Source organism: Acanthaster planci, linkage group LG09 (genome assembly GCF_054643075.1).
Source record: "Acanthaster planci isolate LZ-2023a linkage group LG09, COTS_SCS, whole genome shotgun sequence".
Classification (NCBI taxonomy): Eukaryota; Metazoa; Echinodermata; class Asteroidea; order Valvatida; family Acanthasteridae; genus Acanthaster; species Acanthaster planci.
This window is the reverse complement of record NC_141785.1, coordinates 4,602,712-4,617,461: the sequence shown is the minus strand read 5'-3', so window position 1 is coordinate 4,617,461 and position 14,750 is coordinate 4,602,712. Positions and strand designations below refer to the sequence as shown.

The 14,750-nt window shown below is 42.0% G+C and overlaps 1 protein-coding gene across 1 annotated transcript in view; it reads left to right on the top strand.

Annotated features, from left to right (window-relative positions):
* Positions 1-14,750, top strand: part of hira (histone cell cycle regulator) — a 39,889-nt gene that overhangs the window by 6,131 nt on the left and 19,008 nt on the right. The window contains exons 2-16 of the mRNA XM_022253149.2: positions 4,643-4,705; positions 5,077-5,187; positions 6,127-6,217; positions 6,375-6,463; positions 6,647-6,742; positions 7,911-7,993; positions 8,673-8,750; positions 9,973-10,140; positions 10,253-10,306; positions 11,853-11,909; positions 12,177-12,247; positions 12,404-12,509; positions 13,257-13,463; positions 13,766-13,857; positions 14,538-14,706. Coding sequence (XP_022108841.2) covers positions 4,643-4,705; positions 5,077-5,187; positions 6,127-6,217; positions 6,375-6,463; positions 6,647-6,742; positions 7,911-7,993; positions 8,673-8,750; positions 9,973-10,140; positions 10,253-10,306; positions 11,853-11,909; positions 12,177-12,247; positions 12,404-12,509; positions 13,257-13,463; positions 13,766-13,857; positions 14,538-14,706 — 1,535 coding nt within the window. The remainder of the gene's footprint in view (positions 1-4,642; positions 4,706-5,076; positions 5,188-6,126; positions 6,218-6,374; positions 6,464-6,646; positions 6,743-7,910; positions 7,994-8,672; positions 8,751-9,972; positions 10,141-10,252; positions 10,307-11,852; positions 11,910-12,176; positions 12,248-12,403; positions 12,510-13,256; positions 13,464-13,765; positions 13,858-14,537; positions 14,707-14,750) is intronic.

Sequence of the window (14,750 nt, the reverse complement as noted above, 5' to 3'; positions counted from 1 at the left end):
CGTCACTGTATGTTATGTGCTGTCGTTTACGGCTTTTTGGTTGAGACTGTGTTTCATTTTGGGCTTGACTCATTAATCTATCTAGGGTTGATCGTGATCTGTCATCATTCTCTTGAAGGTTGTCATAAGGCCTTTGATTAGATTGTGATAATTGATCCCATGATGTGTCTGATTCCATCTCTTCTTCCATCTTGGGGTGGAATCGGCCTAAAGCGGCCTAGAAAGGGGGAAAGCTTAAAGTTTAAAACCTCCTGATAATGAGATATTGCTTACCAGTTGAAGTAGCAACACGAGAATCTTGAAAAATAATCAAGTATGCCAAAACGAAGGCAGTCACTGGCTGACAGAGATTCAAATTTTCGCGCGCTCTCGAACATCCAATCCTACGTCCGGTCACGGCAAAATCTTCGCGGGTCTCCTCTCCGTGCCAGATGTGCGAGACATGTTTCATCACTATCAATAAAGCTAGATAGTGTATATAAGACATCTCAAAATACTGCATGAGTGATTTTGCACAATGGAAGAAAGTCATTGTGGGAAGGAAAAAGAGGCAGTGTTTGTTCCTTTTTCCTTCCCGTCTTTCTACTATTGTGCAAAATCACCCATGCAGTATTTGCCGTAAAGCTTACACTATATATAGGCCTATATAGCCGGCGCCGGCAAAATTGTATCTTGCCGATCTTAGTTGGCAGTGTTCTTTTTGATGCATAAATGTACATTGAGTGAGACTATAATAGCTTATTAGATTAGAGGAAAAAAGTCCGAAATTGTAAAATGGTCTTATTCCCTACCTTATGAATAAGATGACGCAATGACTGTGGTGGTTTAGAACCACACTAAGATTTGTCATGGCAAGAATTTCTAAGTCAAAAAAACTGTTACTACGCATGTGCCCGGGAAAATATCGTTCAGTATAAATTTGCCAGCGCTGCGTAAATATACATGTACACTGCCATAAAGTCATGTGGGCATTTAAATTTTCAACTTTAACCCTAACCCCCCAAGGGTTGCTGGCCCTAACCTTCCCATACACAAAGTTAAACACCCATATGGGACTTTGTGCTCAGCGGCTGTTGGACTTTGTTTTTCCGAGGTATGCCAAACCCAATGCAAAAACCAGCTGTTATGGGCCTACCAGACCTATCCCCACAGAATTAAACACTTTACTACTGTTTAATTCTGTGTGGTTGGGGAAGGTTAGGGTTAAAGACATGAATAACTGATCACTGGGATAAGCAAAAATCCCACATAAGATTTTTTGGGGAAAAGGGGAACCTCTAATGTTCTAGTTCAGTCTCCCACCAGATTCACACATTATGACAAATTTGCATTGAGGGTGCTGTTTGTACTGTAGCTGCTACTTCTTAAATTTTGCGTTGTTGTACGTATTTTAGATCCTAAATTTTCTCCGTTTTTCTTAGCCGTCAACATTTGCTATGTATCTCCTGTAACTGGTAAGACTTTCGTAGTGTTTCTGTCTTAGTTTTTAATCTTTTAACAGTAGCTATTACTTTATTTTCCAACTATTACTTTTGGTCCGGCAATGCCTCTCTGGTTGTGTATTACGAGTATCACGACTGCCATGATTCTGCATGAATGTTTTCGACTCCAGCTCATAGTGTTATTCTGTATCACCTCTATTCATCCGACTGAATTCCTTAGGAATACTGAGACTATCAGAGAGAGTAGTTATGTAAGACGACATTTTGGAATATTCCATGCACCCTCTGCAGTTCACTCAGGGCTTTCTTTAGTGCAGAAGCTGCCCCGTGCGGGATTTAACCCATCTTAGATGGCATTTAGTTAAATGGTCCAAACATGGGCAAACTAGTCTGGTTAGACCTTGTCATGACGCTCCGCAGGACATTACCATATTTAGGGACGTTACGCTCAATAAGCCATTTGTGAGTTAAATTTGAATAAAATCTGGTGCACTGAGTTATCTGACTGCACATAAACATTACAATTTGAATTCCCCAGACTAAAGACACTTTTAAGAATTGTTTGCTCTCAAATCATGAAAGTAAAACCTGTACCCGCAATCAGTCGTTCAGAATTCGAATGGCTTGTAATCTCCCTATTCCGACTGAATTGTTTCAAATCCTGAAAGCAAACGAGATTCTTGGATTCAGGGGAAGGCGATCAGGTCGTTGCAGGTACATGTACACATGTAATATTCCTGTTCATATTGGATAGAGACCAAATCATGTTTATGACCACGATCATGAAAACCGCACCTCTGTCTTTATTCCTATTATGGTACAACCGATGGAGGTTTCTGAGAATCCTTTAAAACTTTGTGTCTTGAATGCCAAATCTCTGAAAATAAATCGGCAGATTTTGTGGCATATGCTATCAACAGCAAAGCCGATCTGTTTGCTGTCATTGAGAGGTGGCTCACAGACATGGATGTTCCCCATAAAGTTGAAGTTACTCCTCCTGGTTTTAGATTATTGGATCATCCTCAGAAGACACGAGTTGGGGGAGGAACTGCTGAGGCTAATGATCAATGTCCCAAGTGTGAATTCCTGATTCTTGGAACCAGGTAACAGTTGCTGAAAATAAACATTTCCAACGTCACGGTGGGCGATTCTGTAATCCCTCCATCCACGTGCATTAGGAATTTTGGATCATGGTTTGATTCAGAAATGACATCGGACACCCACATCACTTTAAGGCTTGTTGTGCAGCATTTGTCCACCTTCACAATCTTAGGCGCATCAGTAGATTCCCCTCTCCCGATTCACTTTCAGTGTTAATTCACGCATTTGTGACCAGCTGTCTGGACTGTTGTAATAGTCTTTTGTATGGTTTGTCAGCAGCACAGATAATGAGATTACAGCGAGTCTAGAATGCTGCAGCTACACTTCTTACGATTACACCCAAGTTTCAACACATAACACCAACACTGTATCAACTGCACTGGTTACCTGTTTTGTACAGGATTAACTTTAAAATCATCCTGTTAACATACACAGCTATCCATGGTCTTGCACCTACATGTAGATACTTAATGAATCATGCCATCATTAAGAAGGAGTCTAGATATCATCTCAGGTTAGCAAGCAACGGTCCTTTGTTAAGTTGCCCTAACAGTTAAATGCTACCCACACTTACTGACAGGGCATTTGCAATGGCTGCTCCGAAATTATGGAATGCCTTGCCATGGCACATACGGTGCGAGCAGAGCCTTGCCGTTTTTAAATGTAAAGTAAAAACTTTTTGATATTTCATTTGCACAGGAATATTGCACTTCAAGATTCTTGAGTTTATTAGTTGTATCTTGTAAGGTTCTTATTACTTTTGATTTCAATGTAGGTTTAGCTGTGATTCGTAATTTTAGTGTCACCGTGTCTGGTATAATTACTTTTCTTTTATCGTAGGTAGGGTTAGAGGCGTCTGTCCCCAGGAAAGATAGAGACATCACCGATGCCAGCAGGGTTAAGTTTGGATAAAATTATTTTCCCTGTTGGCGGGACAGACGTATCCCCAAACTGTGGTTTGGGTACTAGCCTGGTGATATTTATTCATTTATCCTTTCATTTCTTAAATCAATTCATTTTTACGTCAACTTGTACTGCGTCGTTGATTATTTTTATGGAAACAGCACCATATAAATGTTTTATTATTATAATTATTGTTATTATGACCTGTTGGTTTATCGTATAATGGCACCACCCCTTTAGCGTAATGGTATGGTCTCAGCTCAGAGCTCTTCGGAGGAGGCAAGTTTTGTGAACTAATAATGGCAATAAGCCATTTGTGAGTTAAATTTGACTAAAATCTGGTACTTTGTGTTATCTGATTGCATAGAAACGTAACAAATTGAATTCCCCAGACTAAAGACACTGTTGCTATACCTCATGATTCGGGGCAAGCTTTCGCAAAGCGACTACCATCTCTGGAATGGACTGGTTCCTTTATGCCCTCCTTATCCATTGAGAACAGTGTATTGTTGCAAGGCGTTTCTTATGTAACTAAGCAAAAGCTTGCCCTGAATCACGAGGTATAGCATGGTTTGGTTTTAGTATGGAGAATTCAAGTTGTTATATGTATGTTCACGTGAATTTAAAGAACTCGGTGTACCAGATTTTATTCAAATTTAACTTGCAAATGGCTTATTTTCAACAGTCTGACCTTTTGTGGTTGAGCCAAAATGTCCTTTTGGCTAGTACCGATTCCTCATGATTGAATTGCCGCTTCTTTTCATTTAGAATGTGGTTTAGAGGTGTTGACGGTGTTTTGACGGTGGTTAGCATAATCATCTTCACAACCATGTTGACCAGTCACCCGTTATGCACGTTACTTCTACAGCATTAGGTACAGTCAAATGACTGAGTCCACAAACGGAATTCGTCCATGGTTCTTTTGCTGCACAAAAACCTGCTTTCAAATGGTGGAACCGGTCAGTCAACTGAATGACGTGATGAGTTACAGTGCTTTCATGGTTTTAGTGCTGAAGAGAGGCTCCTAGCCTCACCAACAGATGTTCTCAAGGTCAACTTGATAGTCACTGGGCACATGCTCACTTACTTCTAATTAGGGGAATAGAGCAATTGTGTTGTATCAGCTTAGTGCCGCTTGTTTAATCGGAAAAATTTAACATGGGGTCTTCATTGTTCTTGGTTCTTTTTTTTTTCAGACAAACCAATTTTTGGCATAGACATTCATCCCGATGGATCTCGATTTGCCACAGGCGGGCAGGGTAAGATAGCATCTTGGACTGGCATCGTCCATACCAATCCATACATTAACTCGACTTGTCTTGAAAAAATAAATAAACCTTTGTTGAATTACCAACTGACACTTTTGGAGTCTTTGATCTTGACCTAGGCCAAGTGAAATCCTACCAGAGCAGAGCAGTAGGTGTATAAGTTGATGTGTTGTCCATTTTAAATTGTATCATTGTACCACTTAAGCCAGTGCAGATTTAAAGCTCAAAGAATGTGAAGTCCGCAAGTGTTGCACTCAATAAATACTTTCTTCCCTCATGTAAAAATGTTAAAGTTTTATTTTTGAAGTATTCCGCAGGAGAAAATGGCTTGTATAATTTTTGTTTTGTTTTGTTGTAATCAGGGGAAGATTCAGGTCGAGTCATCATTTGGAACATGGCCCCTGTCCGTAAGGAAGAAGACGAAAAGAACGAAAACGTTCCCAAGATTCTCTGCGAGATGGACAACCACCTTGGTAGGTCTAACCAGAGAATTTCCTGGTTTTTTAACCCTAACCCTACATAATACTACAAATTACTACTTGTCACTTGTGAGAGGACATGACTTTATTGTTCTCTGAAGCCATAAGATACAATAGATACGACAATGTACCATACAGTGCTGTGGCACTATGAATGCATGGGTTTATTGTTCTCTGTACGGGTAACAATGGAAGTAACCTAGCCAGAAGTAGTAATCTGTAGCGCTAGGTCCTTCAGCTCAGACTATTACTTAGTATTTTGTAGTACTGTCTAGTGTAAGCCAAACAATATGCTTGGCAGTTGGGGGTAAATACTGCCATGATGTGGAAACTCTTTATCATGTGTTCAGTGTTTTTCAGGGTTCACCAAATGTGTGTCTTTAGAATGGAATAGTTCCTACTGTGGCTTAGACATATTTGAGAGATAGAGTTCTATCGATTTGCCCTCCCCTTTTTGAGGTATTTTCGGAGAAACTTGTTGGTAAACTCACTGTATCAAGTTATGGAGAATTTGTGTGGATGTTGTTATTGTTATTTATTCGACCTTAACACAAAACAACAAAATATATAACAAACAAGTGCAGTACAAAAGAAGTAAAAGGTTATAAATAATAATTAGGGGGCTACAGCAAACAACAAAATGAAAACAACAAGAGAGTGAAAAATCAAGCAGGGGACACCATATACCCGTCTATAAACACGATAACAGAGGGGTGACTAGGCAAACATAGACTACCAAGTAGATGTATACAAGGGAGATGCATTTGGGTGTGTCAGGGAGCGTGCGGACATGAGACGTCAATCATAAGAGGGAACACACACATAACGAGAAAATACCTGCAAGTGGGAAAATGACATCAAACCCAGACACGTGCTCAAGAGATTGTACAAATGTGTTTACTTTTGTGCCTTCTTGTCTTGATTGTGTGCCAGCATGCGTGAACTGTGTGCGGTGGTCCAACAATGGGTATTACTTGGCCTCCGGTGCTGACGATCGGCTCATCATGGTGTGGCAGATGATAAGGTAAAATAAGCCCTGGTACTTTGCACTAAGGTTTACCAGCTTCATTTTTTGATTAACTGTAGAAAAAAAAGTCTATAAAAATGAATTTAATTAATTTTCCCTTTCGTCAAAACAAATTTATTTCCTAAGTGTTTTTTTTTCTTTTTTTTTCTTGCAGCTATGGGGGCGCATCGCGGGCATTTGGGTCGGGAAAGAGCAACATCGAACAGTGGAAGTGCGCTCACACTTTGAGGTCACACACAGGAGGTTTGCAACATTTTGTGCACCTTTGAGTTGCACCCAAGAGATTGCTTGGCAACATTTTAAACCTCAGCTCTCGCTGAATTTAAATATGTTCTGCATAGCTGAAAGGAGAACCCTTCTGAGTACAACAAAATGCAAGTTACAACAAATAAATTGAGAGGTTTGATCACTTTTTATCCTACTCAGATGTTCTCGATCTTGCCTGGTCCCCTCATGATGCTTGGCTGGCGTCCTGCAGCATCGACAACACCATTGTCATATGGAATGCTCTCAAGTTTCCAGGTGAACAGAACAGAATGGAATTTGAACCAAAATAGTTCTGGCATTGAAGAAATAGAATTGACTTAACTGATGTGGGGTATGGTCTCATGCAATTTTGAATACCACAAAAGTTCTGCCATGTGCCATCCAGTCCGTGTGAACCGTGCTATTTTGATTTATATTTGTTCGTACTCGTTTCTGAGAAAAATTGGAATTTTTTTTTTAATTACTATTTTTACCACATCATGTATATACATGTATTGATGTATTTAAAACAAACTGTGGATGGAGATCCATCCCCCAAAAAGCGGAGCTTGTCGAGTACAGATTTCCTGACATAAATTAAGTAGCGTAGAATATTAAGTCCTCACCAGTGTGAGGGTTTCATTCCAAAATGAGATACAGTGGAAGGCCGCTATAACGAACATGACGGAGTGCATGCTAAATGTTCGGTATAGGGGTTGTTCAGTATAGCGAAATTAACTGCTGAACATTGTGTTGCCATGTTGAATAGCGCCCTCTCTTGTCTTACTGAAGTGCACCATCTTGTGATATTATGATTCACTGTTTTCGTGATATTTTGCTGTTGCATTCACATTTGAGGTTTCTTGAAATGTATCCGTTAATTATTTTTTGTTCTTTATTAAATCTTGAGTTACAAAATTGATATTAAGTGTATCCTAAAAGTCGTGAAGCTACCGCTCAGGATCGATCTCTGATGCATGCTGTGGTGAATCTCGGTTGATTTGCAACAGCATAAGGTTCGGTAGGTTTTGTGCACAAAATATTGGGAGCCAAGGACGATGTTCAGTACAGCCGAATGTTCGGTATAGCGGTGTTCGGTATAGCGACATTCTATTGTAAACTCTATTAAGCAATGTTTCCACAGTTATTGGATATTTAAGAACAAAAAAGAGTGTACAGGGCCTTCCTGAATGTTATTTTTCACTGTTCAAACTCACTGAGCTGTGTTTTTACAAAGCAGAACTCTTAAGAAACTGGCAGTAGCCAACAACAAGATGGTGTATTTCAGATACGGACTAAAAGTGCATTTATCTCGTTTTGAAATGAAACTGTTCAGTTCTTGAAGAGCAGCACCCTTGTTGTCTAAGAATGCGTATTGTGCATTCACAGTTGAAAAAGTTTGCCAGAATGGTATCCAACGTCTGTTTTTGATCTCCAATTTCAGAGGTCATATCAGTACTCAGCGGGCACTCAGGATTGGTCAAAGGTGTCACATGGGACCCTGTCGGAAAGTACATAGCGTCGCAGGTACATGCATATCACATGTCATTCTCAGTAACCTTTGAACTATGACCTTTCAATTTTAGCATTTTAAGTGGTATGAAATGTGTCCATTCTATCTTTTCTGTTGAGAGAAATGTTTGCCACTTTTAATATTTTATCAAACAGTTCAATACAGGCTATTCACAGTGCAATGCACCACCCAGAAGTTGTCATGGAGAGGCCTTTTCGTAGCACATTATGGGATAAATATTCTCAATAGTCTTGACAAAGTCCCATTTATTAACTGGGCTTTGTGCGGAAACTGCAATTTTTCCGATTGTTTATCTCGGTTGAACATTCACTATTGCTAATTATGAATCGGCGTCAGGTGGTACCAATGATGGTTTTGTGTGGTGCAGGGAACGACTCAATTAAATATCCCAAAGTTAGGTACCAAAGTGCACTCAGTCGTGGCAGCGTGTTGACCCTAACCTTGAAAAGTGGCCCGTCTGCGGCAGACTTTTGGTGTAGCACTGTATTATGAATCACCCATATTGTATGTATCTTTTTTGTCCAGTTCCATCTCACGAACCAGACTTGCGGCGTGTTTTGATTGAGTTTTGTTTCTTGTACATGTTTACATTTTATGATGAACAGTTTTTTCTGGTAACGCCAGCCACACAAATCGAGAGATCAGTAGATGTGAAACTTTTGCTTTTTTTAGTCTGACGATAAGAGTCTTCGGATTTGGAGAACAATGGACTGGAAAGAAGAGACTTCGATCTTTAAGCCATTTGAAGAGGTATGGGTATTGGTCATATTTTGCCCTGCCATGAGCTGGTCAACAATCCCAATGGTTAGCAGTGTTGTAGTCGAGTACTTTCCGAGTGCCAACGTTCTCCACAAAATACTGAACTGGGTAAGAGGGAATAAAGCCAGAGTGCACAGGCATTTGATGGTAAATGTGCAAAGGTAAGATTACAAAATAAATGTTAGACTTCAGACACTCCCAGATGTGTAAAATTTAAGTTTTAAGGAGAAAAGTACTCGGCCGAGTACTTTCCGAGTACTTTTGTCCTAAAAAGTTAATTTTAATCAAACAGTGAAGGTCTGAAGTCATTATGTTGCTTTGTAATCTTACCTTTATGCATGTACCATCAAATGCCGATGTACTTCAGCTTTGTTCCCTCCGAACTAGTTAAATATTTGGTAGAGAACTTGGTTCTCAAAAAGTACTCGACTACATCACTGATGGTTAGGTCGCTTGTTTGCTGGCAATCTAGGGGCAAGTTTGAGTGTGAGTTATAATTTGACTAGTCCAGTGCTTTTTAACAGTGGGCATGCTCGATTCAGTTACGCTCGAACAACCCTAGTCAGTCAAGTTTTTAACACCTCATCATTACTCACATTTCACCATCGGCTGTGATTCTCGAAGCGTACATGGTCACTGAAATCTTGTACAATTGTTTTCATGTGAATGGTTCCCTCTGCAGTGATAAATGAAGTCGGATATTGATAACCAGCGGTGCGACCATACCCCTGAGCCTGGTCCAAAATGGTTGACTCGATAATCCCAACCATCCATCATTTGGGCGGTGTTAGTCGAACTGTAGTTAACTTGATTTGTCGCTCGAACTTGCCTTAACTTGCTGGTTTGCAAAGTTCTTAATTTTTTTGCTTTTTACTTTTTTTATGTTTGTTTTGGTTGGTCATTTCTTGTTTGGTAATAATTTACCTGCAGAATCCCAGTTAAGATTTGTCGTACAAGTGTTTTTGAGAGTGAAAATGTTCTGTTAAGCGAGTACTGATTTCCAGCCACCTTGTTGTCATTTGAATATTTGCTGTGGGGATTCCTGAAACTAAACTGGGCTAAGCTTGGCTTAACAAGTTTGGTGGTCCCTTCTCAGAATTAAACCTGTTTGCATGCCGATGACAAAATTGTCAAAGTTCTGTTTGGAAGCTTTCCAACGTACTATGTTATTGTTACCAGTGAATATGTGACCGGTTCCCTCTTTCTTACACAGTGTGGGGGCACAACGCACATCCTCAGACTTAGCTGGTCCCCCGACGGTGCTTACGTCGTGTCTGCCCACGCGATGAACAACAGGGGACCGACAGCTCAAATCATCGACCGGGACGGCTGGAAGGCCAACATGGACTTTGTCGGACATCGGAAAGCAGTCACATGCGTTGTAAGGATCAGTTTGAAATTGGCATTCCAAACCCCTCGATACTTTCTATTCCTTGATCATAAAACTTAAGACCAATATCATGCTGTATTTCTCTCTTTTTGTTTTATTTTAGAGATTTAATTCCAACATCTTTACAAGACAGATCAAGAAAGGCAATCACACAAGGGTAAATTCTAATTGTTCAAGTTTATATTTCAAATGTATCATTCAGACTGTAAAAGTCCCAAGTTGTACCGGATCTTTGTGACTGTTTATGATGAATCTGTTGAGCAAAATTAGATTAACCCCTTCACGACCGCGACTGCTGGGCTGTGGTATGCCCTGAATGGAGGGCTTTGTCCAGCAGAAGGCCCCATTGAACCAGCAGCTGCATGGGGAATAGACTGTATGTGTGGTATGCACTAATCCTCACACAAGGGTGCGGTAGTAGCAGTCCTCCGTAGCGAAGGGCTGTGGTATGCCCTGAATGGAGGGCTTTGTCCAGCAGAAGGCCCCATTGAACCAGCAGCTGCATGGTGAATAGACTGTATGTGTGGTATGCACTAATCCTCACACAAGGGTGCGGTAGTAGCAGTCCTCCGTAGCGAAGGGCTGTGGTATGCCCTGAATGGAGGGCTTTGTCCAGCAGAAGGCCCCATTGAACCAGCAGCTGCATGGTGAATAGACTGTATGTGTGGTATGCACTAATCCTCACACAAGGGTGCGGTAGTAGCAGTCCTCCGTAGCGAAGGGCTGTGGTATGCCCTGAATGGAGGGCTTTGTCCAGCAGCAGACCCCATTGAACCAGCAGCTGCATGGTGAATAGACTGTATGTGTGGTATGCACTAATCCTCACACAAGGGTGCGGTAGTAGCAGTCCTCCGTAGCGAAGGGCTGTGGTATGCCCTGAATGGAGGGCTTTGTCCAGCAGAAGGCCCCATTGAACCAGCAGCTGCATGGTGAATAGACTGTATGTGTGGTATGCACTAATGCTCACACAAGGGTGCGGTAGTAGCAGTCCTCCGTAGCGAAGGGCTGTGGTATGCCCTGAATGGAGGGCTTTGTCCAGCAGAAGGCCCCATTGAACCAGCAGCTGCATGGTGAATAGACTGTATGTGTGGTATGCACTAATCCTCACACAAGGGTGCGGTAGTAGCAGTCCTCCGTAGCGAAGGGCTGTGGTATGCCCTGAATGGAGGGCTTTGTCCAGCAGAAGGCCCCATTGAACCAGCAGCTGCATGGTGAATAGACTGTATGTGTGGTATGCACTAATCCTCACACTAGGGTGCGGTAGTAGCAGTCCTCCGTAGCGAAGGGCTGTGGTATGCCCTGAATGGAGGGCTTTGTCCAGCAGCAGGCCCCATTGAACCAGCAGCTGCATGGTGAATAGACTGTATGTGTGGTATGCACTAATCCTCACACTAGGGTGCGGTAGTAGCAGTCCTCCGTAGCGAAGGGCTGTGGTATGCCCTGAATGGAGGGCTTTGTCCAGCAGAAGGCCCCATTGAACCAGCAGCTGCATGGTGAATAGACTGTATGTGTGGTATGCACTAATCCTCACACAAGGGTGCGGTAGTAGCAGTCCTCCGTAGCGAAGGGCTTAAGAAAAAACAGATTGTCAGAATGTCACAGTGGTTGAATTGCTATGAACTGGTGTGTTGGAAAGACTTCGAAACTTCACAGGGGACCAGGGATTCAGCATCTCTCATCATTTTTTTGTCTTCCCACTGCAGCATCAGCCATACACATGTTGTGCCATCGGTAGTCGAGATAGGACGGTGTCCATATGGGTAGGTAGCCAGCCAAAATATGGCAGAGGTATCTTGATGTGTGAAGCAGGGCCAAAGCCTAATTTGGGAAGATCTTGCCCAAATGAATTTAAACCCTGTACAATCAGAGTTTTTGAAAGTTGGACTCATCCGTAGAAAACCAGTTGTTTAGAGGCTTCATTTTGCAGTTAGTTAATCAGTTAATCATGTTTATGGGTGTAACATTTTCTTTAAGTACATAATTCACTTAGTATTGCACTGACAATGGTATTTTCTTTTATCGCACAGTTGACAGCATTAAAGCGCCCTCTGGTGGTAGTCCACGATGTCTTCAACAACTCCATCATGGATCTTGCCTGGTATGCCCCAAAATACTGTCATATTCATTAATACAAAACTTCCTTTCAAACTTCTTGTTTTAATGTTTAATGTTTTGAAGAGAATTGTGCTATTATTAATGTGGATTTGTTGTGAAATCCACCTGATATGCAAATTTATTTGTGTTTGAATTCCAGGAGCCAATCAGGGGATGAGTTGTTGGCATGCTCTGTTGATGGCACCATCTGTTACTTCCAGTTCAGCTGCGAGGAAGTTGGCAATCAGCTCACAAATGACGAAAAGGTACCCAGTCATAATGCGGTTACTTTTATAGACAGTGTTGGTTGTTCAACAAGGTTCCAATACTCGTTACAGATGGGTATTTATTGACGAGTTTAAGCTGTCCGTATGCTGTGTCAAGTATTTTCTACTTGTCTGAGCATTTGTGCTTTATTTTTCGGTAATGTGTGATTCTGCAAGGGTGTGGATGGGATTAGAACTTTTTCTCCCAAGAACAACCAAGAAGCATGCCGAAGTTCCTTAAAAAGTACTTTAAAAGCACCTTGTGAGTGCCCAAGAACCCTCTTAATTGAGAGTCATGCCCAGCTAGTACATGACCAGCACCCATCATGCACCTGTGGAGCACCCAAAGTGCACCATTGGAGTATCCCAGGAGCACCCCAGGAGCATGCAAAGAGACCCTCATGAGCACCCCTAGAGCACCGGTGGAGCACCAATGGGACTTACAGAAGCGTCCAAAGAGTAACCTATGAATACCCATGGAGTACCCCACGAAAACCCATTTCTAGCCAAAGAGCTCCCTATATAAAAGCAACCCAAGACAATAACTCTCACTTCCTCTCACACCTGTCCGGGAGTCTTTTCCCTCTCTATCCAAAAATGTTTCAAAAATTTTAATCATACTTAGATTATTAAAAGAAAGTCCCCCCTGTGAATCTGCTTTTACATTTCCTTAAAAGTCTGATATCCTTGAGGTATGACATTAGCTTCGCTCATTCTCGTCTTCCTCTCTCTCTTGGCATCTGGCAGGTCAACCTCCATGAGAAGGTCTACGGAAAGAGCCTCCTGTCTTCTGGCTCTTCCAACCTCGCCGGCCGGATCATCGAGAACCCCGACATGCTGAAACTTCAGCAGCAGCAGAAGGAACTTCGGGAGAAGCAGGCGGCCAAGCTGAAGAGGATGGCCACGCCCACCAAGCCTGTCGTCCAGGTGCCCGTCGTCGAGGGCCAGCCACTGGTGAGTTGCGGTTGCCCAAGTCAGCTGAATGCGTGTATACCTAACATGAAGACCAAAAATGACTTTCCTTCAAGTTGTTTAGGTTCACTAAAAGTGTATATTGTGTATATCTTGTCTCTGTTTTTGTGAGAATTTGGTATAACCAAATATTCAATTGAATTGAAGGTCGTATATTCAAATATTCAGTTACTCAAGTTGATTACTCCTTATTTCCAAACTGGCTTGAGGAAAAGACACTGAATTTTTGTGAGACAAAGTCTGCATTTTAATATGCGGGAACCATGGTTTGCGTTTCTGTTTAGGACGTGAAGAGTCAACAGATTGAAACCAGAACTGCGGACGGTAGGCGGAGGATCACGCCGCTGTACATCGCTCCTCAACAGGCCACCTTTGGGTACCTTGATTTTGATTTCCATGACTCCTCATGTTCTTTGTTTGAGAGGCAGTCTTGCATTTAACTCACAGTTTAAAGCAGTTGTCTGGAGTTTTGCGAGAAGGGCGATTATTTGATTGAGTTTTCTGAACAGCGTGATGTTACAGAGAGCATCGTAGACCTCAGTTTTGTCAGTTTTGCTGAGAGTTTGTTGCTGTACCATTGAACTCGTATTTGAACGAGCTCATTTGTGGCGTATAGGAAAAAAACGATTTTAATTCTCAAGAGCTGGTAGCCAGGTTTGGATGTAGGCAACGTTTCTCCGTTCCCCAAAATTATTGGCATTCTGCAGTGAATTTTTTATTGATATTTTTGACATGAATGACCCCGGATAAATAGAAAATGTTGTCTTCTTCCAAACAACTGTTTCAATAGTTGGCATGCTGTTCCTCCCAGGCAGTGTTTACTGGAGAATGATGTGTTCTCATTAGGAATGTGACAGATTCTAACTGTATTCCATAAGGGAGTACTCAGCAGAAACAGGATTGGCTAAGCTTTAGAGACCTTCCTGAAAATCATTCACTCATATTGCACTCCTTCTCTTTGGGCTTGATTAACATGCAGCTCTTTAAAGATAGAAAGTTCAGTTTCATTCCTTGGTTGATCAAAAATTGATCGGTTATCTTTCCTTGTACAACCAGAGTGGCCCCCAAGCCGTTTCCTAGCGCCAGCCAGAGTTTGTTCACCAGCCCCACGTCGGCCAGCCAGCAGGGCCAGACGACGAGTAATGTATTCAGCGAGGGTCCGAGCAAGGTCACGGTCAAGACGGAGGCCATGGAAGGGGTCACCAACATTGACAGCAACAGCGTGGTGAGTGGAGAAACAAGTGTGGATTTCCCTGCTAATGGGTCTCT